General features: G+C 41.6%; 1 protein-coding gene across 3 annotated transcripts in view; it reads left to right on the top strand.

Annotated features, from left to right (window-relative positions):
- LOC147026969 (beta-parvin-like) overlaps positions 1 to 25,634 on the top strand; it is a 54,339-nt gene that overhangs the window by 2,936 nt on the left and 25,769 nt on the right. For 2 of the 3 annotated variants that reach the window (XM_085882915.1, XM_085882917.1), the window contains exons 2-4: positions 24,713 to 24,802; positions 24,930 to 25,000; positions 25,158 to 25,260. In XM_085882915.1, the coding sequence (XP_085739041.1) occupies positions 24,713 to 24,802; positions 24,930 to 25,000; positions 25,158 to 25,260 (264 nt within the window). Of the gene's footprint in view, positions 1 to 24,502; positions 24,557 to 24,712; positions 24,803 to 24,929; positions 25,001 to 25,157; positions 25,261 to 25,634 lie in introns of those variants that run through there. The other variant, XM_085882916.1, reaches the window with a different exon arrangement.

Genomic DNA, 25,634 nt, shown 5'->3' with positions numbered 1-25,634 from the left:
GCTCTACCAAGTGCCCTTCTAGTTATATATATATATATATATATATATATATATATATATATATATATATATATATATATATATATATATATATATATATATATATATATATTCCTTTGAAAGATTTTGGCTTATTGAAACTATCCTGAATCTATGCCCTCTGTACCATAAGCCTTGTGTGTTTTGAAAATGCAGTTTGCTTGCTGTCTTCTTCTTTCTTATTCAACACAAGGCTGCAGGGGTAGCATCATTGGCTGAGGGCATGGCTGTGCCCTCAGTAGGTCATCAGGACCAGAATTTGTAATTTGTGGGCGATAGCTAACCTGCTCATTATGAACGATACCGTAGGATCTTTGACGTCCACCAACTAATGCCCTCATACGGGATGCCAGTTGAACGTCCAACCAAGGGACGTCGTCCACATTTATGAATCACGCTGCCTGTAAAACAGCAGGTTGACATATTCTGGCTGGGCCAGGATTCAAACCCACGCAAGACAGCTTAGATGTGAGTGTGCATACCGCTCGGCCATTTTTCCCAGCACAATTTTTTTGCTGCGGAATTCGCCCAAGTGCTTGAAAGGTTTGAGTTACCATTTTCTGCACACATAAGAACAGTCTGGGTTTCTGCAGGAACCAAAGGCTTGTAGAAGGTACGAGCTATCGCTTTAATGGCTAGGAATAGGAGCATGCATCAATCATTAGTTCTTCGATGATTGTTACAATGCAAGAAAATAACCCATTACACTTGTGAATCGTCAAATGGATGTGGATTCATTAAAAGGAAAGTCAATTGCAGTTTGTTTATACTTTTTTTTGGCACCGAATGTACAAGCAAGGAGTTTCTAATTGGATACAGTGATGAAAATCCCAGCAAAGCGATTAGTCAGTTTGCTGATGATATTCATGTTGGTGGTCCTTACAAAGATCTCATGTATGAGCAACACTTGTGTTACTTGATGGATAAGGACATTGGACGATGACTGTGGACCTTTACTTGAACTCCAAGGACATTACTAGACAAGTAAACGCATTTATATACACTGTCTGCCCCCCAAAAAATACCTGAACACGTGATTGTTGTTGATGCCATTTATTTACGTGACATCATGGGACACAGACGAGGAGTAAAATGCTGAATAATTAAGTGCCCGTTGAATTGTATATGCCTGGTGTTGGCTTAATGGTTTGGGTGGTGGGCTTGAGATCCAAGAATCCTGAGTTCAAATCCCACTCGGATGTTGAATTAATACCAGGTGGGGTTGACTCTGCCTGTCATCCTTCCGATGTCGGCAAAATGAGTTCCAGCTTGCTGGTATCCTGCGTCGGAGTCGCGACCCGTCCAGGATTGTGCTCAATAGCCAAGGAGACTGCTTCGGCAGCACTAACGCTCTGCACAGAGTATGGTCCCGATGGATGGATTTCATTGTGACCTAATCATGTAATGCTGTGTTGTGGCGAATGTTTTCACATGGGGATCCAACATCAAAGTAACGATTGCAATTCCAGGTATGTCCACCTCTAGCAGCAATCACTGCATCGAGATGCAGGGAGTGTGTTTGTCGTACTCTGGGAAGCTTGAATCCGATTGGGTAGATGGGTCGTGTGAATGTATGGGTACTGAGTGGGAATCATTCGAGAACGTACAATTTTTGGCATATCTCTTGTTGATCCAGTGGCTTGGTACATCTTCCTAGGTCATAAACAGTTCCTCTCTTCACATTAATGAGCCTTGCAATGTGGCCCATGGAATACCCTGCTTGAAGGTGTCCTCAATGTAATCGGTGTGTTTTTTTTGTATGATCCACATGCTGGTGTCTCGGAAAGACCGTTTAGAATTAGTTCAGAATGCCCCGTATCACCTCTGCAAAAAAAAAATAACCCAAGGGTGCATGACTTTCATTTGCTGAACGATTACTGCAACAGGTAATTATAATATGTTGAAACTTACAATCCGGTGTTCTGCTCATCCCTCGTGCCAAAAAGGCACTTGGAATGAATGCTGGAACAGTCCTTCAACAATTGCATGATCAATTGTACTGTTCATTTTGGCTTATCATGGGGAGTATATTGGGATTTTAAAACAGGGATGCCAACATAATGAGATATGGGTTAACGGGAACACCACACAGGGTCAACCCACATTAACATGCACAATGCACATGAAGAAACACCTTATCGCTGTCAATGAAGTCTCCTTTTCTGCCACTTTGTGTATCTATTGTAACATGGAAGGAGTGTATGTGCTGTTCTTTACTCGCCACTCAAGGTCTTCTGGCTTCAACAAGTTAGAGCAAATAAGGCCATGAAGGTTCTAACAGGTAGAACACCTAAGTGTCAAGTGTAGCCAAACCATCATTATGCTTTTGGCACTTTGGCTGACAACAAAATTGAGAACTACACCAAGCACAGGTGGTACCTTTTAAAGACATAAGAGCCCTCACAGTCCAAATGTGGGGTCTTTGCGCCTGTAATGCGAGGCATCCATTAATTCGTAGAATTTATAATAGACTGAAAACTTGAGTTTATGGATTACATCATGCATTTATTTTATGTTTTACTGCTGACACCATTCTTTCATTTTTACCATATCTTCCTCTCCCTCTTGAGAGCTGTATCAGTTGAATATTTTTGGTATGCATGTGTAAAATTATCCTCTGATATACCCTCCAGCCTCATTTCCACACTTTCAAAAGTGAGTTTCCAACAAACTGTTTAGCGGTTGTCTCTAAGTTCCACCAGAACGTTCCATGCGGCTTCAGCACAATAGAAGACACTTTCCTGGATACAGAATCGAGGCTTGTGGAGGAGCTAAAACAGAGAAAGCACCAAGACATAACAGAACAAAAACAACAGCAGGAAGAGGGGGTAGGAAAACATGCCGACAGCAGGGATGAGGGACAAAATAGAGGTAGACTTGGATCGATAAATGATGTGGAGAAGAGCAAGGGGAGGAAATGACTGACGTGAGCAAGATGGATACAGCCGCAAACTCTAAGTTACAGAAGTGGAAGGAAAAACTGGCAACTTGGAAACAGATGGGCAGTTGCCCCACACTGGGTTAATGGGGGTAAAAAAAATATCATGATTGTGGATGATGTTGACATGAGATGGTGAGGTTGATGAATCATCTTATCACCCTGGAGGGGAGCATGAGATTGAAGAGGCTGAGGAAGTTGGTTACACAGGTGGGGGAAAAAATAGGAACGAATGATTGAGCAGTGAGTCTGGATTTTGGCAGTTTCACCAGAAGGGGGTTACTGGCAGACCCTGTGTACCTGACAGAAACCTGGGGAGAAGGGAAAGAGACAGAGCCCAGAAAGGGCAGAGGGTGCAAGACCAGAAAGCAAGCGGGAAACCAGGGAAACCAACCACATTTTGGCAATGTAGAAGAGTGTCCCAGAGAGACAGCTTCATCATGGGAGATACCAATTATGATTTTGAAGGCCTTGGTTTCCACGGCATAAAACTGAGCAAGGTGTGAGGCACAGAGCGTCAGCCCACAGAGAAGAGAATTACTTCACCAAGCTGTGGATGATGACCAGGTAGATGGATAAAAATTTAAATGTGCCGAGGAAGGGCTTTGCACGACTGAGGATTCCAAGTCAGTGACTGGCTTTGCATGCCAACTTAGATATGTGGTTTGTCAAAGAACGATAATGGCTGATAGGCCCAAATGTTTTAGTAAATGAATTTCAAGAGGATGGTTAAGGCAGTAGATGGGTGGATTCACAGGACGGTCTTTCTGGAGAGACAGTGAGATTTGGCAGGATTGAATGACATATTCCATGTTTATGACCAATATTCCATGTCATGGGTCAGGAACTATGAAGCAGAATAGCACTAAGTTCCTTGACTTTGCAAGAAGTCATGGACTTAGGGTGGCTGGTTCATGGTTTCAGCGCCCACAAGCTCATCGCTGGACTTGGTATTCCAACGCTGGTGGTGTGGCAAAGGAGATTGACCATGTCCTCGTTGATAGTCGCTGGAGGATGATCCAGAACTGCAGAGTCAACCGGAGTGCTCAGTTCCTCAATACTGACCACCGGCTTGTTGTAGCAACTCTAAAGCTGCACCTTAAATCCGGGAGAATGGTACCATCCCAGCCTAGGCTGGATGTTGGCAAGCTCAAGGATGAGAGGATAGCTGAGGAGTTTGCGAACAGGCTGAGTGGACATTTGGGGGGTCTGGGTGCTTTGGCGGTCCTGAAGAGTTGTGGAGTTCCTTCAAGACCACCGTCCTTGATGTTTCTGGTCGATGTATTGGAACTCACCGCGGGGCAAAGAAGAATTTTGTCTCTCAAGGGACACTGGATACCATTTACCAGAGTCGCAGGGCCAGGCTGAATGGCAGAGCTGAGCTGTTCAGGGAGCTGAGGCGTAAAACTGTACGTGCACTGAGGGTGGACAAGGAGGCCTATGTGCGAGGAATCTGTGAGGGGGAAGAGCATCAGCTGTGCACAGGAGATTCTCATCCCACTTACAGGGGAATTCGCACATTGCGTTCATCCAAGCCCATCCCTCGGAGCACTGCAGTTCGAGCAGAGAGTGGTAGGCTCTTGACAGAGGAGTCTGAAGTGAAGGCCCGCTGGGCCGGTTACGTTGAGCGGTTGTACCAGGCCGATCCACCAGCTGTTGAGTTGGATGTAAAGGGTGTTACAATCTCTGTTGCTGACCCTCCAATAAACTGTGGTCCACCATTGCTTGTGGAAACACGGGCTGCGGTGAACCAGTTGAAACGGGGCAAAGCTCCAGGGATCTGTGGCATCCATGTTGAACTTCTCAAGGCTGTGGAAATGCTGCACTCGTGTCGTTGCATGCAGTTTTGTGCTCTGCCTGGAACACAGGCATCATCCCAACTGATTGGAAGAGGGGCCTTGTTGTCCTTCTCTGGAAAGGGAAGGGTGATCCCCAAGACTGCAACAACTACTGAGGGGTGACGCTGCTCTGAGTGCTGGGCAAGGTTGTTGCTCGGATAATTCTTGATGGGGTTCGTCACCATCTGCTTGAGCACCAGCGTCCAGAGCAGTCAGGCTTTACACCAAAGAGGTCAACGATTGACCGTATCCTTGCTCTTCGGGTCCTCACCGAACACAGATGAGAGTTTCGGCAGGGGCTGCTTGCAGCCTATGTTGATCTCTGTAAAGCGTTCGATTCAGTGAATCGGGATGTCCTCTGGAGGATTCTTGGTCTTCGTGGGGTGCCACCAAAACTGATCGATCTGATGTCTGAACTCTACTCTGGTACTGAGAGTGCTGTGAAATGTGGTGGTACCATCTCTGACTTATTTCCAGTTGTTACTGGAGTTCATCAGGGGTGTGTACTGCCCCCACACTTTTCAGCACTTGTATGGACTGGATTCTAGGGAGGATGTCGGAGAGATCAAGTTGCGGTGCATCGTTTGGGAATGTCAAGATCTCGGACCTTGATTTCGCAGATGATGCAGTCATCTTTGCGGAGACTTTAGATATCCTTTTGTGGGCCCTCGAGGTGCTGAATGAGGAGTCGGAGCCACTGAGATTACGGGTTTCTTGGGTCAAAACTAAGATCCAGGCTTTCAATGACATCTTGGATGCTGCTGTCCTGTCTGTGCCTGTTTGTGGTGAGGATGTTGAGGTCGTGGAGAGATTCACTTACCTTGGCAGTGATATTCATGTCTCTGCTGGCTGCGAGTCAGAGGTCAATAGACGTCTGGGTCGGGCCTGGCGAGTCATGGATTCACTGGATCATGGGGTGTGGCGCTGCCGGTACCTGTGCGGGAGGACGAAAGTCCGAGTCTTCAGGTCCTTGTTGCTTCCAGTCTTGCTCTATGGATGCGAGACTTGGACTCTGACCAAGGATCTGAGATAGAGACTTAATTCCTTTGGTACCAGGTCTCTTCGGAGAAACCTTGGCTATCGCTGGTCGGATTTTCTTTCCAACGAGCGGTTGCTGAGAGAGACTCGAATGAGATTTGTTACCTGCATAGTCCGTGAGCTTCAGCTGTGGCTGTATGGACATGTGGCTCGTTTTCCTGATGCTGATCCTGCTCACCAGATTCTCTTAGCGAGGAAGTCTCTTGAGTGGAGGAGGCCAATGGGCCAACCACGTTCCTCGTGGTTGCAGCAGGTTGATCGGCATCTCAAGGAGATGGGGATGGGCCTGGCATCTGCCTGGGAGATGGCCAGACGGAGGCTCCTGGAGTACCGGCGGAAAGTGGACGCAGCGACGCGCTGCTCTGGCATATGCTCCCATGACCAATTCCTGATTCTATCAAGGTCTGCAGAGAGGAAAGAGGCTGCTGCCTGCATATCTGGAGGATGATGGATGCTATGGCCAGGGATGGACTCATCAGCAATGAGATAAAGAAGATTTTTCAGTCAGAGAGATTGTTGATGAAGATTATGAACAGGATGGGGACCAAGACACTGTCCTGGTGCACTCCAGATTTGACAGGGAGAAGAGGTGAGAGCATCCTGTTGAGAGCCATGCTTTAGTTACAACAGTAGAAATGTGATCAGTCATGTAACTAAGATGTAAACTACTTGGTGTGATCAAGGAACAGCACCAATGTTTTCCGCCTCTTCGAAACATCTTTTTTTTGTCAACACGCTTTTCTGTCATACCTTTATACATTCATAAAATAGTGATTTTTTACACTACTGGAAACGTATGAGGGGTCTTCAAAAAGTCGGACAAATGAGGTATTCAAAATAGTATGTATTTTGTTGGTTTAATTTTAAAAGCACCACGTAATTAGCCTCACCTATTTTGAGACAGACGGAGAGGAAGAGATGGAGAGAACAGACGTTGATTGTTATCTCCATATTTGCATTTCCAAAGGTGGAATGGAGTCCTTCCAGGGCTTGAAGTATCCACCTCCGTTTTGGTAAGAGATGATTCATGGTCTGAGTTGTGAAGTTGTGTTGTTCTCAGAGTTTTGGGCCACGTACTCTTTTCAGGATCATCACCGAGCATCGGACTACCTCTAACTGTAGTTAGTTTGTAGTAATATTCCTGAGCATAGTTTGTAGGATCTTTGTAAGATTCTTCTTTATCATTCACATTGTTCCAGTAATCACTGGTACAATTTCAGCATTCTTCCGCTTATAAGATTGTTCGACTTTCTTCTAGAGAACTTGATATTTGGTTATTTCCTTGACTTCTGCAATACGTAGACTGAAATCACTGGGCACTGAACCCTGGGTAATATGTCTGGTACGATATCCAGTCGCAGTGCTTTGTTTTCTAGGTTCAAGCTCAATGGGTTCATCAGGGCGTACATAATGATTACATCCTCCTTTTTCAATGATTGCTTTTGGTTCATATTTCTATGAGTTTTCTGGGATTGGGATGTTGAAATTTCTGCAGATGTGCCTGTGTATTACTCGTCATACTTTGTTGTGCCTTTTTGTGTACAGCTGTTCTGACATGAGTTGTTTTTACATCCTGAGAGGAGGTGACTCATGCTTTGTGTTTCTGCCTGCAAAGTCTACACTTGCCCGGTTGTCTCTGTCCCGCCATCTTTTTAAAATCCATTGCAAGTGCAGTGTCCTTGATCTTGGGCATTTATTATGATTCGTCCTCCCATCACAGTTGAGATGACGTCTTCCGAAATGAGCCTTCTTTGTCTATTCCTCGCCTGTCCGACTCTTTGTTGTTTTTTAACCTCCCTGCTCTTTTATCACTCTCCCACTTGTTAGTGTATATCTGTTGATACTTCACTTTATATCTTTATTTTGTGTTTTTTGCAATCATTGGGGTGGTATCCGCTGCTGTTTTGGTTTGGTGTATAATATCTCCTCTTTGCACCTGTCTTTGAAATTTTTTTGCTCAGTGGGTTAGGGATACATTTTCTGGCTTGCTGTCTTCGTGTTTGCATACGAATTGGATTTGGTCGTCTATCGAACCTTTCACGCACTCAGGCAATCCTATATTATTTTATCATGCTGTGCATTTGGTTGACCTCCATCAGGCCGTTACCTCCTCGTCTCTGCAGGTGCATTCTCAGGATGCACTGATTTTTGTGTATAGTGAGCATTTTCCTTGTTTTGATATCAAGTTTGTTGGTTTCTACTTGTGGCCAGTTTATTATTTTCCAGCTCTATTGAAATACTGGTACAGCTGGTTGATTAATGGCTTTGATTTTGTTCCTTGGGGAGAGTTGTGTTTTCAGGATCAGCCTCGTTCTATGTCGGTATAATTTGACATTGTTTCGTGCATTTGTGACATTCGGTGGGCCTCTTCTACTCCAAGGTATTTGTATGATGCTTCCTTCATTCTGTAGCTCCTGCATTGTTGTATTTAGGTCGATTTTTCTGTTGTCAGTTTTTATATCCTCATGGAGGATCTCGAAGTCTTACTCACGTTGTTGTTCTTCTGCTTCTTCTTGTGGACTTTTTTTGTTTCACAGCCTACAGTTTTCATTGAAACTTCCTGAAACTTGGCATATATATGTAAAAATACCCTGCGCAGACAGTAACCATCTTAGATTTTGAAAATTCCTCCTTGAAAAAAAAGTTATGACGTCAAAATATCTCTGCTCATGGAAATCACCTAATAAATTATCTCCGAAACTAGGCAAGCTTTTTGAATTCTGTTTGCGTGAATTGAACAGGGAATTATCAGAGATGAATTACCGCACATATGATACATCACTATGACGTCATATCAATTTTTATGACGTCATTCCTATTTTTTGACTTTTTGTTTCACAACCCAGAGTTTTCATCGGATCTTCCTGAAACTCGCCATGTATATTCAGAAAGCCCACGCACAGGCAGTAACCATCTCCGATTTTGGTAATTCTTCCTAGAAATACAGTTCACGTCATAATATCGCCGCTAATGGAAATCGCCTATACCATTATCTCTGAAACTAGGAAAGCTTTTTGAATTCTGTTTGCGTGAATTGAACGGGGCATTAGCAGAGATGAATTTTCGCACATATAATACATCACTTTGACGTCATATCAATTTTTATGACGTCATTCCTGTTTTTTGACTTTTTGTTTCACAACCCAGAGTTTTCATCGGATCTTCGTGAAACTTGCCATGTATATGCAGAAAGCCCACGCGCAGGCAGTAACCATCTCCGATTTTGGAAATACTTCCTAGAAATAAAGTTGACGTCATAATATCGCCGCGAATGGAAATCGCCTATACCATTATCTCCGAAACTAGGCAAGCTGTTTGAATTTTGTTTGTGGGAATCAAGCCAGGCATTAGCGCAGATAATTTATCGCAAACCTGATACATCACAATGACGTCATATTCGTTTTTATGACGTCATCATTAAGAGGACGAGGATCTTAGCTCATTTGAGCTTGTTTGTTGGTCTACCTTGTATGAATGTGCACTTGGCGCATTTTTCGGCCAAATTCCATTTGAATGTTGTCGGGGTACTGCTTCACTAACTTCAGTTGTTCTGCCAATTTTTTGTCATTTGGCACAAAGAGTTTTAAATCATCCACTGATAGTAGATGTGTCACCTTTCCTGTTTCTTTGGACATCCATTTATTGGATGTTAGGGTGTATCCATTTCTTTGCTCATTGATGAGGTTGCCCAGTGGGTTGAAGGCCAGGCAAAACAGGAGGGCCAAAAAGCTGTCACCCTGGAAGATCCTGCGTCGTATCTTCACTCCTGATATTTTGATATTTCCTTCCAAGTGCTGAAATGTCAATGTGGTACTCCAAAGATCCATTGCTTTCTCAATCAGTTTGATTATTTGGGGTTTGATTTTGTACAATTGCATGCATTTTATCATCCATGAATGTGGGACACTGTCAAAATATTTTTTTGTAGATTTTCCATGCTGTGGACAATTTGGTTCTTCTCATTTTACAGATTTTGAGTATGGCCTTGTTTAGTCATAGATGGTGTATTTTTCTGTAGCATCCTCTTCTTCATCACTTCTGTTCTGTCTTGAGACCTTGTTGTGTTAGGTGGTGATACATAGTTTCTGTGATAATTGCCATCAGAAGTTTGTATGTTGTTGGTCGATACGTTTTTGGTTGGTATTTGTGGGGTAATTGGGTTTCTTTATATTTTTGGATGAGGTCAAGGTCGCCTTCTGTGAGCTTCCTGTTCCCCTTGGATAAGTCCATTGAATGCTCAAGCGTACTGAACGTGGAGAGCATCCAATTTCTTTAGCCAGAAGTTCGGGATCCCATCTGGGCCAGGACTTTTGAAGTTTGCCATCTTTGTCAGTTGTCTTATCTTTTCTGCATCATTTATTGCTGGAGGCATTGCCTCAAGATGTTGCTTCTTCTCTTCTAGGTTTCAGATACATTCTGCCTCCTTATTGTGTTATTTTCAATCTTCATAAATTCCTTTCCAAAATTATTCTTGTTCACTTTTTCAGGAGAGGATGACATTCTGCTTCCATTTCCCGAGTTCACGTTAGAATATTTTCGGGTTGTTTTCAAACATCTGGACTTGTTTTCTGCTGCTGTTAGCCTCATTGTAGTTTTTAGCTCGCTTGTTCGAAGAACAGAAAGCTATAGCGATACCCCGGCGTGAGCGTCAGCGTCAGCGTTAGCGTGAGCGTGAAAATGTTAAAGTTTTTGGTGCAAGTTATTTAGAAGCATGCCATTCATTTAATATGTGTACTAGGATGCTGATATTTGGCATGGAGGTTCCTTTGGGGTATATTATTGACGTAGTGAAGTTGAAATTAAAAAATAATTTCAAATGTTTAAAATTTTTGACCTATTTTGAACTTAACTTTTTTGTAGTACATCAACGTTAAAGTTTTTGGTGCAAGTTATTTAGAAGCTTGCCATTCATTTAATATGTGTACTAGGATGGTGATATTTGGCATGGAGGTTCCTTTGGGGTATATTATTGATGTAGTGAAGTTGCAATTAAAAAATAATTTCAAATGTTTTAAATTTTTGACCTATTTTGAACTTAACTTTTTTGTAGCACATCAACGTTAAAGTTTTTGGTGCAAGTTATTTAGAAGCATGCCATTCATTTAATATGTGTACTAGGATGGTGATATTTGGCATGGAGGTTCCTTTGGGGTATATTATTGGTGTAGTGAAGTTGCAATTAAAAAATAATTTCAAATGTTTTAAATTTTTGACCTATTTTGAACTTAACTTTTTTGTAGCACATCAACGTTAAAGTTTTTGGTGCAAGTTATTTAGAAGCTTGCCATTCATTTAATATGTGAACTCGAATGCTGATATTTGGCATGGGGGTTCCTATGGGGTATACTATTGGTGCAGTGAAGTTGAAATTAAAAAAATAATTTCAAATGTTTAAAATTTTTGACCTGTTTTGAACTTAACTTTTTTGTAGCACATCAACGTTAAAGTTTTTGGTGCAAGTTATATCGAAGCTTGCCATTCATTTAATACGTGAACTAGGATGCTGATATTTGGCATGGAGGTTCCTTTGGGGTAAACTATTGGTGTAGTGAAGTTGAAATTAACAAATGATTAAAAATTTTTTTTTTTTTAATTTCAACCTAAGATGGTGTCAAAGCCACCCAATGCTCACCTGTTTATACTAGACGCTTGTCATTCATTTAATACGTGAACTAGAATGCTGATATTTGGCATGGAGGTTCCTTTTGGGTATACTATTGGTGTAGTGAAGTTGAAATTAACAAATGATTAAAAAAAAAATTTTTAATTTCAACCTAAGATGGTGTCAAAGCCACCCAATGCTCGCCTGTTTATACTAGACGCTTGCCATTCATTTAATATGTGTACTAGGGATGCAATGAAGTCCAAATGAAATAAATTTTGTTGTTGCACCTTTTTCAGAGACTCAATATTTGTGAAGTCAAAACACGACATATTACTTTTAATTTTAGATGCATTTCTCACGGCAAGGCAAGTAGGTAATGTATTATTGCATAATGTTGATAAATACCATTGCAGGGCATTATTCAAAAGTTTTGAATGTGAAGGGACAGAAAGTTGAAGTTGTTTTCTAAAATAATAGGAATACTGAGTGATCAAAAGTGAACTTCAATTGCTGTGCAAGTGGAAGACATCAAGTGTGAATATATGGAGGACTTTGAGCAAAATCCTTCATTTCATATTTTTGTTATAAGGAATTTATTAATGTGAAGGGACGGAATTGATAAAAATGCCTAATTCAAAAAAAAAAGATGATCATAAGCAATATTATCGAACTGATTGATGATGGAGCATCCATGTTTATATATTAAACAGGTTTCTCAATAACCTTCATCATATAAATTCAACAACGATCCGCTAATTCTCCTCACATACTAAATGTGCACAAGTTTGACCTATCATCATGTGAAGGGATGGAATATTGTTCTCCAGTGTGTTATCAGACATTTTCACCAACCTGCGACTCTTTTTATGCTTTCTTATCCAAATAACAGCAACAAACTGCTTACTATAGTCAAAAGAGCACATTTTATAAATAAACTTTCCAAACTTTCATTGAATTTTTCATCCCTCACTGCAAATCACAACTAATCTAACTCTAACTCTTTACTAACTACTAACAACAAACTCAAGCTTCATCTGACTCTCAAACTGAAAAATCTTGAACCGAGAGGAGTCCGAAATTTTTTCATTGTAAACAAGCATCAACGTTAAGTAGACTGTACATAATACTAACGGTAAGGTCACAGTGTTGGTGGAATAACACAGAATTTCAATATTTACACAAATATAATTACTTTTAATCAATAGCATTCACCTGGTGGTGAGAATTTGAAGCACGAGAAGTAGTGTTACCAATTTAACATCTGTCATTTCTGAATTTATGCTCTATTTCTGCCAGCACCTCTTCACGCAAGCCGTAGTAACGGGCGGAGTGGGGAGTGTAGCAGTGCTCTGGTGAGAGCAAACCAATCAGTGAGTCGACGGTTTGCCAGCATAAGTCGACCTTTTCGGACCATTGGAAGGTCATACGTGGCCCATGTGGCGTCATGAAAGTCACCAAAAAGTCTTCATCCTGATGAGAAAAGTCTTTGACCGAACCGATCCACCAATGGTCGGCGTACCTCACAATAACGCAATCATCGCGTTTCAAGTCATCCAATCTGTTCACTGGATGGACGAACTGACTTTCCTGGGATTCGACATCGGAGTCGACATCCATATCCGACTGGCTGGGCGGATTTTCACTTTCTGGTCCGTACAAACACGTTTTAATGTGCTCGGACGGTTGTCCGCTGTGCCTGGAATTGGCGTAGAAGTACAGCATAACCCGTCCACCAGGCAAGGCTCCGCGGGTGACGTGGATCTGATGGGTCCCAGGAACTGCTGCTGATTTTTCAATGTCTGATATTCTTGGCGATGTCCTCGGCTGGAACGTACAGAACTTCGATTCCTGCACTCAGGGTGTTAGCGAGTCTTGCGAACTGTTCGGCGTCCTGAATGACCACTCCTCCAGACTTTACTTGTCTGAACACCAGTACCTTGATCGATCCACCCACGCCATCTACTGATCCTTTGCCGTGATGCGACTCGAAATAGTCCCAGGAGACACTCAAATTCGTGGGAGCAAGGAGAAGCAGTGTTTTGACTTAAGTTGTGCCGCACATCCATCCGACCAAAAATGAACTGCAGTGGGGTTATCGATGAGGGCACGTGCCTTCCCAATCAGTAAACCGTTGAAATGAAAGGCGGCGGACTTTTCGTGTTCTGTTTCGTTTGAAACGACACAGAAACTTTTCACATCTAAACTCTGTTTTTCCTTGCTGTATAGTACACGCAAGCTGTATATAATGTGAAACTCTCCTGTCCAAAGTACGCACTTTGTATCGCATTATTCTGCGTGTTGCTGTAATTTTCTGAAAAATCCACGTGAATGATTGAGTCATTGATTTCAAGATTGTTTTTCAGAGTTCTCAGCTCGGCATGTTGGCAGAAGAAATTGTCCTCGTTCTTGACGAAGCATTGCGTCTGGGCTTCGAGTTCGTCCGCTGCCGCGCCTCCGGTACGTGTTACCATAGCCTTCGTAGGCTACTTATCACCTTGCTTCCATTTGAAGTATGTCAATGTTGGCAGCGCGCAACGTTTCTGTAACCTCAACGAAGAATTCATTTCCAGTGCAGCAATTCTCGTCGTCGAAGTGATCGGCATCTTCGATACATACCCCAGCCGGTCGTTCACCAGTGCAAACAATCTTCGCAGCAAACTCAACTGGAACCTTCGGAAGATCAAGTTCATCTCAATGCATTGACAGCCTTCAACAGCAGCTCCAAGTTTTGGCAGTACTCGCAGCAGCAGGAGTTCTCAGGAATGTCTTGCTGCAGCTTGATGTACTTGAGAGGTTTTAGGAACCTCCTTTGGGTGCTGTAAGCCAGGACGAATAACTCAACGTGACCTTGTGCGTGGCTTTCCACGATTCTCTCATTGGCCATGGGCACAATCTCTCTTAGAGTCCATGGCAGGAACCGTTTTGTTTGACCGTGGACTTGTTCCTTTCTTCCATTTCATGTGTAGATGACATCGGACTCCACGAGAAAATCCATCAGCCATTTTTTCTGGGCCCCATCCATTGCAGCTGGACGACCCATTTTTGGTACTTCCTTCTGAAATCATTTGCGGCGCGATTTAACTTTGTCAAACAATTTCGTTTTGCTGTCTGATGGCAAACCTTCAATTAATTTTGCCACCCCCTCTATTTTCTTATCGTGGTCCTTTGGCAACGCCCCATTCGCTCGGCGCACGCTGCGACTTAAACTGTGGACGTTGGTGAATCCTTCTGGTGTCGGCGTCAGCGCATCCTCGCTCGTTGTGCCGCTTTCTTCATTTGTCCCTTCCTCCGCCACTCTTCTGGATTTGCTGCTTTCATCTTCTTTTGGTATTTGAGGGAACTCTTGCTGCGGGAATTTGACGCAGGCATAGTTCAGTCTGGAAAGAAAATCAAGTATTAAGTATTGAATGAATATTCATTTCAGACCGTGGCGGCATCCAGTCAGGTGTCCGGGCTAATCTTATCGTTTCGACCCCCTGATATTGTTCCTGTCATGTGCATCGTCATGTGTCCCTGTCATTCTACCACGGCTACAGTCTACGGCAACGATCAGAGAAGAGAGTATTTCCTTCCCTGATCGCTGACTACGGTCCGCTCAAGTCCGGGCTAGTTTTGGCACAAATAATTAAATGTCACACTGACAACCACATTCCACTCATTGCGAAAGAAAAGAAAAATGTGAGAAATGTAGAAATTGCCTCGATTTTAGGCAGTAAAATCACGACTTCTACTCTCTTCAATGGGATATAACGTCTTTATTGGGCTAGTATCCTCCCTCAGCTTCAGTTTCGTGATTCTGTCTTTGTCAGTACAGTAACGATAGGTTCAGTTGACTCATATTTATTTATTTATTTTTGATATTTTTTCATGCAAAAAAAAAAATGAGCAGAAATATTCTGTCCAAACCGGAACTTGGACGATTTCAATCCATTTGTCTTGACTATAAATGTCAGAAAATAGCCAACTATAACAGGAAGACATGACACTGTGGAAATACACTTTGCTGGATTATGATGAGCTTGAATTATGCTTTGGTTTGCTATTTTAAAACTAGTTCTTTGAGAGGCTCAAATATGTCCATTCACCATTGATCTGTTTATAAACCACTTCAATGACACAACCAATGTAACGAAGCGATATGACTACAATATTATGAGGAGTTCAATGACAAATTTATTGTCAAGTGACTAACCTGTGCTTTTCCAAAATCGTTGATATAGATGAGTCTTTGCAATGTTTACTTCCTTGAGACTTGACTGGACTCGAGACAGTGAGCCAGGGTTGCCAATCTAAATCTGGTTTTTATTTATCAAAACACATCTAGATTAGACTAAAGAATCACCTGTGCAACAATAACAGTCATAATTAAAAGTTAGTTCATAAGTTAGAATAGAAAAATGTTCAATTTACATCTATTCAAAGGAATCAGAGCATTTCGAGACATCACAGTTTCCGTCCCGTCACATTAATTCTGTCCCTTCACATGAAATTCAAATATGTCTCTATAGGGTACAACATTATTTCTTGGCAAACTTTACGAGTTAATTTCATTGGGCATTTCATTCATTGATATTTAAGATGAGATGAGGGGACATTTGTATTAGGGAGGTCTTAGCAATGAATGTCTCGCACTGAAAATGTGAAGGGACGGAAATTTTCCGAATGGCAGGAGACCATCACCACTGTCATCGACTTTTATGCAGGATCTTTTGTCCACAAATAATTCAGGGCCCTGGTGCCATGCAACAATGTTGATAAAAAAATATGCTGTCAAGACCAGTCCTGTGGGAGTGGTAAGTCATGAATTCCGTCCCTTCGCACCAGATTCTACGGATGATCACTTTAATCAGTCAATGTGATGGAAGAAATGAAAATCAGCAAAAAATCAAAGCATCATTTTTCAATCCTCACGACTTAGTTATATTCTGATAGTCATTACTTGATTCCATCATTACTTTTACTTCCCACCAGCAATGTCAACTACTTTTGAATAATGTCCTGCACATGCACTGTTATAATTGTGATGCCATCATAATTACAAATAATAATGTATTCTTGCATAATGTTGATAAATACCATTGCACATGCACTGTTATAATTATGATGCCATCATAATTACAAATAAAAATAATACTGCATGGTAGTTTGACTTATTCATTAATAATGCTGCCACTGTAACATGATCTGCTCTCTGGATGTCACTTTCCATTTTCAGCATTGTATTAATAATTGTTTTGCATCCTTCTAGTTTCCTTTCCAATGTTTTTATCTACCACACTATTTTTTACTGATTACAATACTCAAATGCATATATTGCTTTAAAATTATTTGGATCAGACTTCACTGCAATATTAAAAAAAAAATTATTATTAGACGAGTCTTTTAAAAACGATAAATGTATAAACAGGCGAACATTGGGTGGCTTTGACACCAACTCTCTGGTTATGTTTCCTTGCTATCATTTCTATTTTGAGTTTGTTTTCAACAACCATTAACTTGAGGTCTTTCTTTGATATTATATTATAATTGTTTTATTTTCTTTGGATTTTCCTCTTTCGTTTTGGGCATTGGTTTTCTCTTTGGAATTGTTGTATATTTGCCCTGTCTCATTTCTGAGGAGTTCTCTCTGTCTCTCAAGTCCTTGCTTCCATGGTGGTTGGTTACTATTTGTGAGGCCTGTTGAATGTTCTTGCAGTGTATTGTTGGTGTTTTTTGCTGAAGTGTGTGTGTGTGTGTGTGTCTCAATCGACAAAGTTGTTTAATTTAACCATAAGATTTTTTTCCCCTCGCCGAAGCAGAGGTGTTGCGTTTGAGCCCGTTTGTTTATCTGTCGTTGTTTGTTTGTTTGCACAGAACTTTCGTGTTTTTCTCCGCAACCGTTTATTGGCTTGAGACGAAATTCTCACCATCGGTGCAACTGCTCATGTGGAATGTTTTAATGATAAGTATGACGTCATAGGTCACGTGGTGTGGCAGCCATATTGGATTTACCCCAAAAACCAACAAAAATCTTCTCCAGAATGGCTGGACAGATCGAGAGGAAACTTCACACAAATGTTCCCCAATCCTTGGGTGTACAAGTTTGTTCAGGAATTATTGATGTCACATGGTTTGGCAGCCATATTGGATTTAACAAATTATTAAATAATGTTTTCTCTGGAACCGCTAAATCAATCTACATTAAACTTCACAATTATGATCTAGTAGTGATGGGGAATACATGTTTTAAATATCAACTTGATCAGCCACATGGTCTGGCAGCCAGAATAATTTAACTTGACGGAGGGGGGTTCTTTTTGATATATACTTTTCTTTTATATATATATATATATATATATATATATATATATATATATATATATATATATATATATATATATATATATATATAAACACTCATTTGGCTGTGCCTGGGTGGGTTTGAGAGTCGAGTAGCAGCAGCTGAAATGCGAATCTTATCCAGATTCCTCCTGATGACTCCATCTTTGCTTTTTGCTTGTTCGGGCTCCTTCTGATGACTCCAATACATGACTGTACCTATTTGGTCTTCCATTTGATTTGAATTGAATTTATTTTAATCCCATTCTAAATTCAATTGAATAATATTGAAGAACATCATGGGTCAGGGTCAGGTGTCCCGTCAAAGTTTGGTACCATCAAAGCGGGACGTCTTGGTACCTGGTCATCACTGCCAGCAGTTATAAAGCTGGAGTTCTAATGTCAATAATTAATCCACACACCAGTATGCAAACACCACACAAAACAAGTTCTGGCGAGGGTCTGCAAACTCTGATTGCTCTTTTTCTTGTTTTTTTTTGTTTGTTTTGACCTAGGATGTGCATTATGTCCCAGTTAGAGATGATTCATGTTTTATAATTTGCATAATCTCTTCACCCTGTGTGCATTTGTGTATTGTTGGCAAGGGCCATGCTTTTCATTTGTTTACTCTTTCTGGACTTGAAAGGACATTTGTCTGCATGTGATGGGTATATAGATAGTTCACATATAAGTTGATGATGATTTGTCAGTTTAATGTTTATGATATGTCTCTGAACCATTGCTGATGTATTTTCATGATATACAGCAAACCCTCAAATATCGTGGGGGATATGTTCCTGGAAAACGCCATGATAGTGAAAACCATGATCATGGAAACCAAAGGCCAATGGAAAAACGGAAGTCCGGTTACTTGGGCTTCGAGGAAATATAGAGGAAGGTTGACAGCAGCCAGAAATAAATGCATTGCAATTGAAATAAACACTATATATATATATATATATATATATATATATATATATATATATATATATATATATATATATATATATATATATATATATATATATATATATATGTTGAGCATGTTACCATTAAAATGAAGGTATAAATACAGTGTAAACTCGAAGGGCACTCGGTAAAGCGCATGCCTCCGCCATGTAATGCCTGATCCACGAGAACATATCTGGCCCAATTCATGTTTGAAATATCGTTTTTGAACCCTATCTCTCAATGGTAAAGAATCACTTAAAAAAATTACAGTAGACTGATCCGTATCTTCACCAAAATGTAATTGATTCGTCCTTGTCGCACACCCAACGTGTCCACCAAGTTTCGTCCAAATCCGTCCACAAATTTTTGCGATATCGTGCTATATATTTCATTTTTAGCCCCATCTTTCAATGGTGAAGAATCATTTAAAAAAATTATAGTATACTGATCTGGATCTTCACCAAAATCAAATGAGTTTGTCCTTGTCACACACCCAACCTGCGCACCAAATTTCATCCGGATCCGTGCACAACTTTTTGAGATATCCTGCACGCAGGCAGACAGAGAGACAGACAAACAGACAGACAGGAGTGAAAACATAAACTCCTTCACCATCGGTGGTGGGGGTAATTAAACAAAAACACAAGACTTTTACCTTTTAAATTTATTCCAAAATAGCGATGTGGGTGATGCTGAACATATTACGTACTCGTTCATACTGTACTCTGCCGAAAATAGAAAACACAAGACTTGGCTCAGAGATTATGATGATGCTGCTTTAGGGGGGAGGGTGGAGTTTAGAAAGATGTGGATGTAGAACGCGCGATGGTTGTTGGATCATCGGGAGCACGACAAAGTCACCTGCTGCATTTCCACATAGAAGGCTAAAACCGATCCTTAGCCACCTTGATCCAGAGCTGCTTTTCTCTGCTTCGATAGGAAGTTATGAAATGGCATCCTCTTCCAAAATAATACTGTATCTTTGGTGTTAAACACCTGTTCCGGCATAAATCCCTTTGCCTCAATTTCCATGAGACTTGGTCGAACTGGAGTCTTGGTCGAATTGGAGTCTTGGTCGAACTGGAGTCTGAGTAAATCTTTGGTAATTCTAACTTAATTTTTTTTCCACACATTATCATAACCTTTCTCTGCCTTTTGCCATGATTAATTTTGTCCATCGTTTTATGTTTGGGCACCATTATCAACTGTTGTGTATCTACGAGGTCTTGCAGATCTAGTTTTGCAGGATCTCCATTTGTCATTTCCTCTTCAATGATGATTCATTTTTAAATTTAGCTCTGTTCAAGTATGCTTGTCTGATTACTGCATTTAACGGTCCACAAGAAACAAAAAATGGCTCGTAATGGGAGGTAATCGTACACGCAGACGCAAAGACTCAGCTGAGCTCAAAAATTGTGATTGCCTGAAATGAAATACCGAAACTGCAAGTGGCCAAAACTAATTTGTTCCTCTTTTCTCCCATCACCCTCATTAACTCACCCCCTCCCCCCAATCCCCCCTCCATCCATATTTCCAGTTTTCCCTCCTGAGAGTTTCATTCTGTATCCCTCTTGTCCACCCCATGCATCTTATTTTGCCCCCCATTCCTCCCCACACCCATTGTTTGTCCAAGCCTGCCTCTTTATTGACCTTCAACTCTGCTGTTGGTGTCCCCCCCCTCCCTCTACTGTTCCTTTTGTCCTGTTGCGTCCTGCTCCATTCATTGTAGGCTACCAATACTAGCTCTTCCACAAGCCTTGTATGCCTGGTGTTGGCTTAATGGTTAGGGTGGCGGGCTTTGGATCCGAGGGTCCTGAGTTCAAATCCCGCTCAGCTGTTGAATTAACACCAGGTGGGGTTAACTCGACCTGTCATCCTACCCAGGTTGGCAAAATGAGTGCCAGCTTGCTGGTATCCTGTGTCGGAGTGGCGACCCGTCCAGGATTGTGTCCAATAGCCCAGGAGACTGCTTAGGCAGCACCAACGCTCTGCACAGACGCTCTGCAAAATTGCATTTTGTGCAATTCATGAAGAGTTGGTACCCTGCGCACGTGACGCGAAAAGCGGGTTCAGCAATTGGCTCAATTCTGTCCATCCGTCGGTCTGTCTGGCTGTATGTCTGTCTATCTATAAACGTCAGTTTATGATCGAGGAAAAGCTTATTCAAATTGAATGTCATATTTTGAGCACGAATCTGAATTTGAATAGTAAGACAACCCTGCTGTTTCACAGTACTTTTTCTCTGAATTTGGCCCGATTGTACATGCGCGTGGAGGAGTAAGATCATTTTTAAACTCTGCCGACCTGGCAGGAAAACAAAATTGGATATCATTCCAAACAGGAAACTTACTATTTGTAAGGACATCATAAATGACACAAACAACACATGAATAATAATGTGACGTGTTAGGGAGGTCAGTCAGTGAGGGATTGGCTCCACACTGGGTCAGTCAGTGAGGGATTGGCTCCACGCTGGGTCAGTCAGTGAGGGATTGGCTCCACACTGGGTCAGTCAGTGAGGGATTGGCTCCACACTGGGTCAGTCAGTGAGGGATTGGCTCCACGCTGGGTCAGTCAGTGAGGGATTGGCTCCACACTGGGTCAGTCAGTGAGGGATTGGCTCCACGCTGGGTCAGTCAGTGAGGGATTGGCTCCACACTGGGTCAGTCAGTGAGGGATTGGCTCCACACTGGGTCAGTCAGTGAGGGATTGGCTCCACGCTGGGTCAGTCAGTGAGGGATTGGCTCCACACTGGGTCAGTCAGTGAGGGATTGGCTCCACGCTGGGTCAGTCAGTGAGGGAGTTTCTCTACACTGGGTCATTCAGTGAGGGAGTTTCTCTACACTGGGTCAGTCAGTGAGGGAGTTGCTCTACACTGGGTCATTCAGTGAGGGATTGGCTCCACACTGGGTCATTCAGTGAGGGAGTTTCTCTACACTGGGTCAGTCAGTGAGGGAGTTGCTCTACACTGGGTCAGTCAGTGAGGGAGTTGCTCTACACTGGGTCATTCAGTGAGGGATTGGCTCTACACTGGGTCAGTCAGTGAGGGAGTTTCGCCACAGTGGATCAGTGGGTGAGGGAGTTTCTCTTCACTTGTTCTCCAATCTGTAGTCTGTATACCCCGCTGAGGCTCTGCATTGCTAAATACTCACAACTGCCGACTTTCTCTCGTCGACACCACCGGTAACAAATGGCTCTTCTGCTTTGTTGCTCTCAAACATGTTTCAGAGATACAGACACAACGGTACATTGATCACATTTCTGTTCTGAACCTGCATTTTCAGTGTTTTGAAGCTGCATTGTCATATTTTGATCGGCATCGTTGTTGAACGATTGATGAAATTGTTAGTTCCTCAGTCAAGGGAAAAGGTTTCTGTGTTTATCCTTTTTTAGCTCGCATGTTCGAAGAACAGAGAGCTATCACGATACCCCCGGCGTGAGCGTGAAAATGTTAAAGTTTTTGGTGCAAGTTATTTACAAGCATGCCATTCATTTTATGTTGTGTACTAGGATGCTGATATTTGGCATGGAGGTTCCTTTGGGTATATTATTGATGTAGTGACGTTGAAATTAAAAAAAATAATTTCAAATGTTTAAAATTTTTGACCTGTTTTGAACTTAACTTTTTTGTAGCACATCAACGTTAAAGTTTTTGCTGCAAGTTATTTAGAAGCTTGCCATTCATTTAATATGTGAACGAGAATGCTGATATTTGGCATGGAGGTTCCTTTGGGGTATACCATTGGTGTAGTGAAGTTGAAATTAACAAATTATTTAAAAAAAAAATTTTTTTTAAATTTCATCCTAAGATGGTGCAAAGCCACCCAATGCTCACCTGTTTATACTAGACGCTTGCCATTCATTTAATATGTGTACTAGGGAGGCAATGAAGTCAAAATGAAATAAATTTTGTTGTTGCACCTTTTTCAGAGACTCAATATTTGTGAAGTCAAAACACGACATATTACTTTTTATTTTAGATGCATTTCTCATGGCAAGGCAAGTAGGTAATGTATTATTGCATAATTTTGATAAATACCATTGCACATGCATTGTTATAATTGTGATGCCATCATAATTACAAATAAAAATAATACTGCATGGTAGTTTGACTTATTCATTAATAATGCTGCCACTGTAACATGATCTGCTCTCTGGATGTCACTTTCCATTTTCAGCATTGTATTAACAATATTTTTGCATCCTTCAAGTTTCCTTAACAATGTTTTTATCTACCACACTATTTTTTACTGATTACAACATACAAATACATATATTGCTTGAAAATTATTTGGATCAGACTCCACTGCAATGCTTTATAAAAAATATTATTAGACGAGTCTTTTAAAAACGATAAATGTATAAACAGGCGAGCATTGGGTGGTTTTGACACCAACTCTCTGGTTATGTTATCTGATTGCATAACTTGTCTGTTATGCAAGAGGAAGATGGTGAAAGGGCCATCCTTTTCTTTTTTTCTTTCATATTTAACAAAAGTCAAGTTGCATGAAGTGGGAAGCGAGAGGACCTCACACTTGACAGGATTGGGGGAAAACAGGCAGGCAGGGGCTGCATAGACGAGGGCCACGCAGAAAGGTAACAGTGAGGACGGACAGAATGCAAGGATTGCTGAAAGTAATGGTGAAGATACTTTTGATCGTTTGATGTCAACAGAGAAGCAAGTTTGGCACCTCCAAAAAGATGGAAAGCTCACCATATCCACACCTCATCTACGTGCTACCAATGCAGCAGAAGGAATCATTTTCCATTTTACAAGTGCTTGATTCATTCGGTAGATGGAGCCCTGTAGTCGTGTGAACCATCTAAAGACTCATCCGATGTAGATTCTCTGTTGTAAGCTTGAAAATCCTGAGCATTGAGGATGATATGCGATAATCATTGTTATTTTCTTTTACTATGATTTTGTAGTTTGTGCTGAAAGCATGGAAAACAACACAGCTTTTCAATTCCCCATCGGGTAGAAAGGATATGATAGTTTCCTTAACGCGGCGTTGCAATAATCCATTATCCCGGGAATATCTCACCTTCACAATGTCTTCAATCGACCTTTGTGGGAGCAAAACCCCAAATATACAATACATTTGAGGATGTATAATGTACAAACCAAGGCTGAAATGCACAGAATGGATTCTTCCTTACCGAACTGAGGCCTGTGCTCATTCCCCGGTGGAATCCTGAATTAAAGTTTAATCAGGCATTGGCACTTTGGCATTCGGCGACATCTGCACCAAGATCCACGGTCAATGATGCTTCTGACTGTAATTACATTAAAAGCCTGAAAACAATCTTGCCCTTTAATTCATGTGCCTTGGGCCTTAAAGCAGAGGAGCAATGGCAAACCACCACGAAGACCAGCTCTTACCAATGAGTGTCTGTATCCACAATTTGTAAACCGTATGATGGCTGAACCACCTTTAATTAATCCCTGGAAGTGACACAGTTGTCTCCCAAAAGGCTGCCAAAGCCAAAAAAGCCAGATTGCCATTTGATGATGTATTGGCATTCCGTGGAATTCTCATCACAAGCCTTGAGTGCACTGGGACGTTAGGCAGAAGAAAGAGACTGGGAGCTCACTGATGACAGTAAGGTTGCGTCGACATTTTGTCGCAAGGCCAAGAGAATTGATGCGGCTTCTTTTGGTCGCTGTGTGCAGATAACGCATGTACAGGCACTCACTGCTGATGCTTTTTTATCCATGAGCCATTTGGAAATAAAAAAAAAAATCCTCTCTTCTAATATAGAGCGTCTCTCCTGTTACGCCGAGCAGTCGATCCGTGAGCATGGAACGTTACGGCTGTTGCTACGGAGGTCAAAACCAGAGGACGTTTTCGATTTTGTGTTTTGGATCCATTTTTAAATTTTTTTTTTATATTTTAGTTTTTTGCCCAGTTGGTATTCATTCAAAAATTTGTTGATATATGTGCATATGCTTTTGTAAGCCTCATTTGGTTGGCTGTGTTTCAGTGTCGGAGCTGCAGGAAGAGGGGAAAATGGCAATCAATTCCCCCCTCTCCCCATCACCCATGGATTTGTACCCAGAGGACACGATGCTCGGTACGGGAGCATCACTTGATGTGGATCTATATCTATATCCACGTCGCTCTTACTACCGCTGTTGTTGTTGCGTGTGATCATGTGTGCAAGCTCTTGAGCAGGATTACAATCTTCTTATTGGTTGCAGATGAAAATGAGGAGAGGAGCATCATTGATCCAAGCTTCAAGGATGAACCCAAACTGCAGGAATTGATCAGGGTATTTGTCGATGTTTCTACGAGTTACCACTACTCGAGTTAATTACTCTGTTCTCCACGAATAATAATTAAACTTTGATACTTGGAGTGAAACCTGAATGTTGAAGATTTACATCAACTTACATTGGCTCCGTTATTCTTCTTGATGCGACTCTCAGGTTCTTATTGATTGGATCAACGATGTGCTGGTGGATGAAAGAATCATCGTTAAAAACTTAGAAGAAGACCTGTATGATGGCCAGGTGCTTCAGAAACTGCTCGGTAGGTTTCTCTGTCAATGTTATGAATGTTTGGATGGGGGTTTTGGGAAAGGTTTGGAGCAGGGTGGAGGAGGGTACTCCCTGGCATAAAAACTCATCCATAAAGTACTCCCTTCCCCCCTCTTCTCAGATATTCTTCTCGTATTATGCGTTGTTATGGGATAACAGCGAACTTCCAGTGTTAAAATATCAACCCTCTACAGCAAAGTCGGCACAGCAACAACATGTACCAGGATCAGTTGCATTTTATGGATATTGGAAAATATGGCAAACAGAGAGTGACCACTCACATCTGGTTTGTCCCTCTGTTGACCCTAAATGCAAACTCATTCCACCTCAATTCACAAACACTGTGCAGTGCATCAAGCTGGTGTG

Source organism: Eptatretus burgeri, chromosome 5 (genome assembly GCF_056783735.1).
Source record: "Eptatretus burgeri isolate ZD-2024b chromosome 5, Ebu_testis_v1, whole genome shotgun sequence".
In the NCBI taxonomy this organism is placed as follows: Eukaryota; Metazoa; Chordata; class Myxini; order Myxiniformes; family Myxinidae; genus Eptatretus; species Eptatretus burgeri.
Note: the sequence above shows the minus strand (reverse complement) of the source record. Positions and strands in the feature narration are given on the sequence as shown.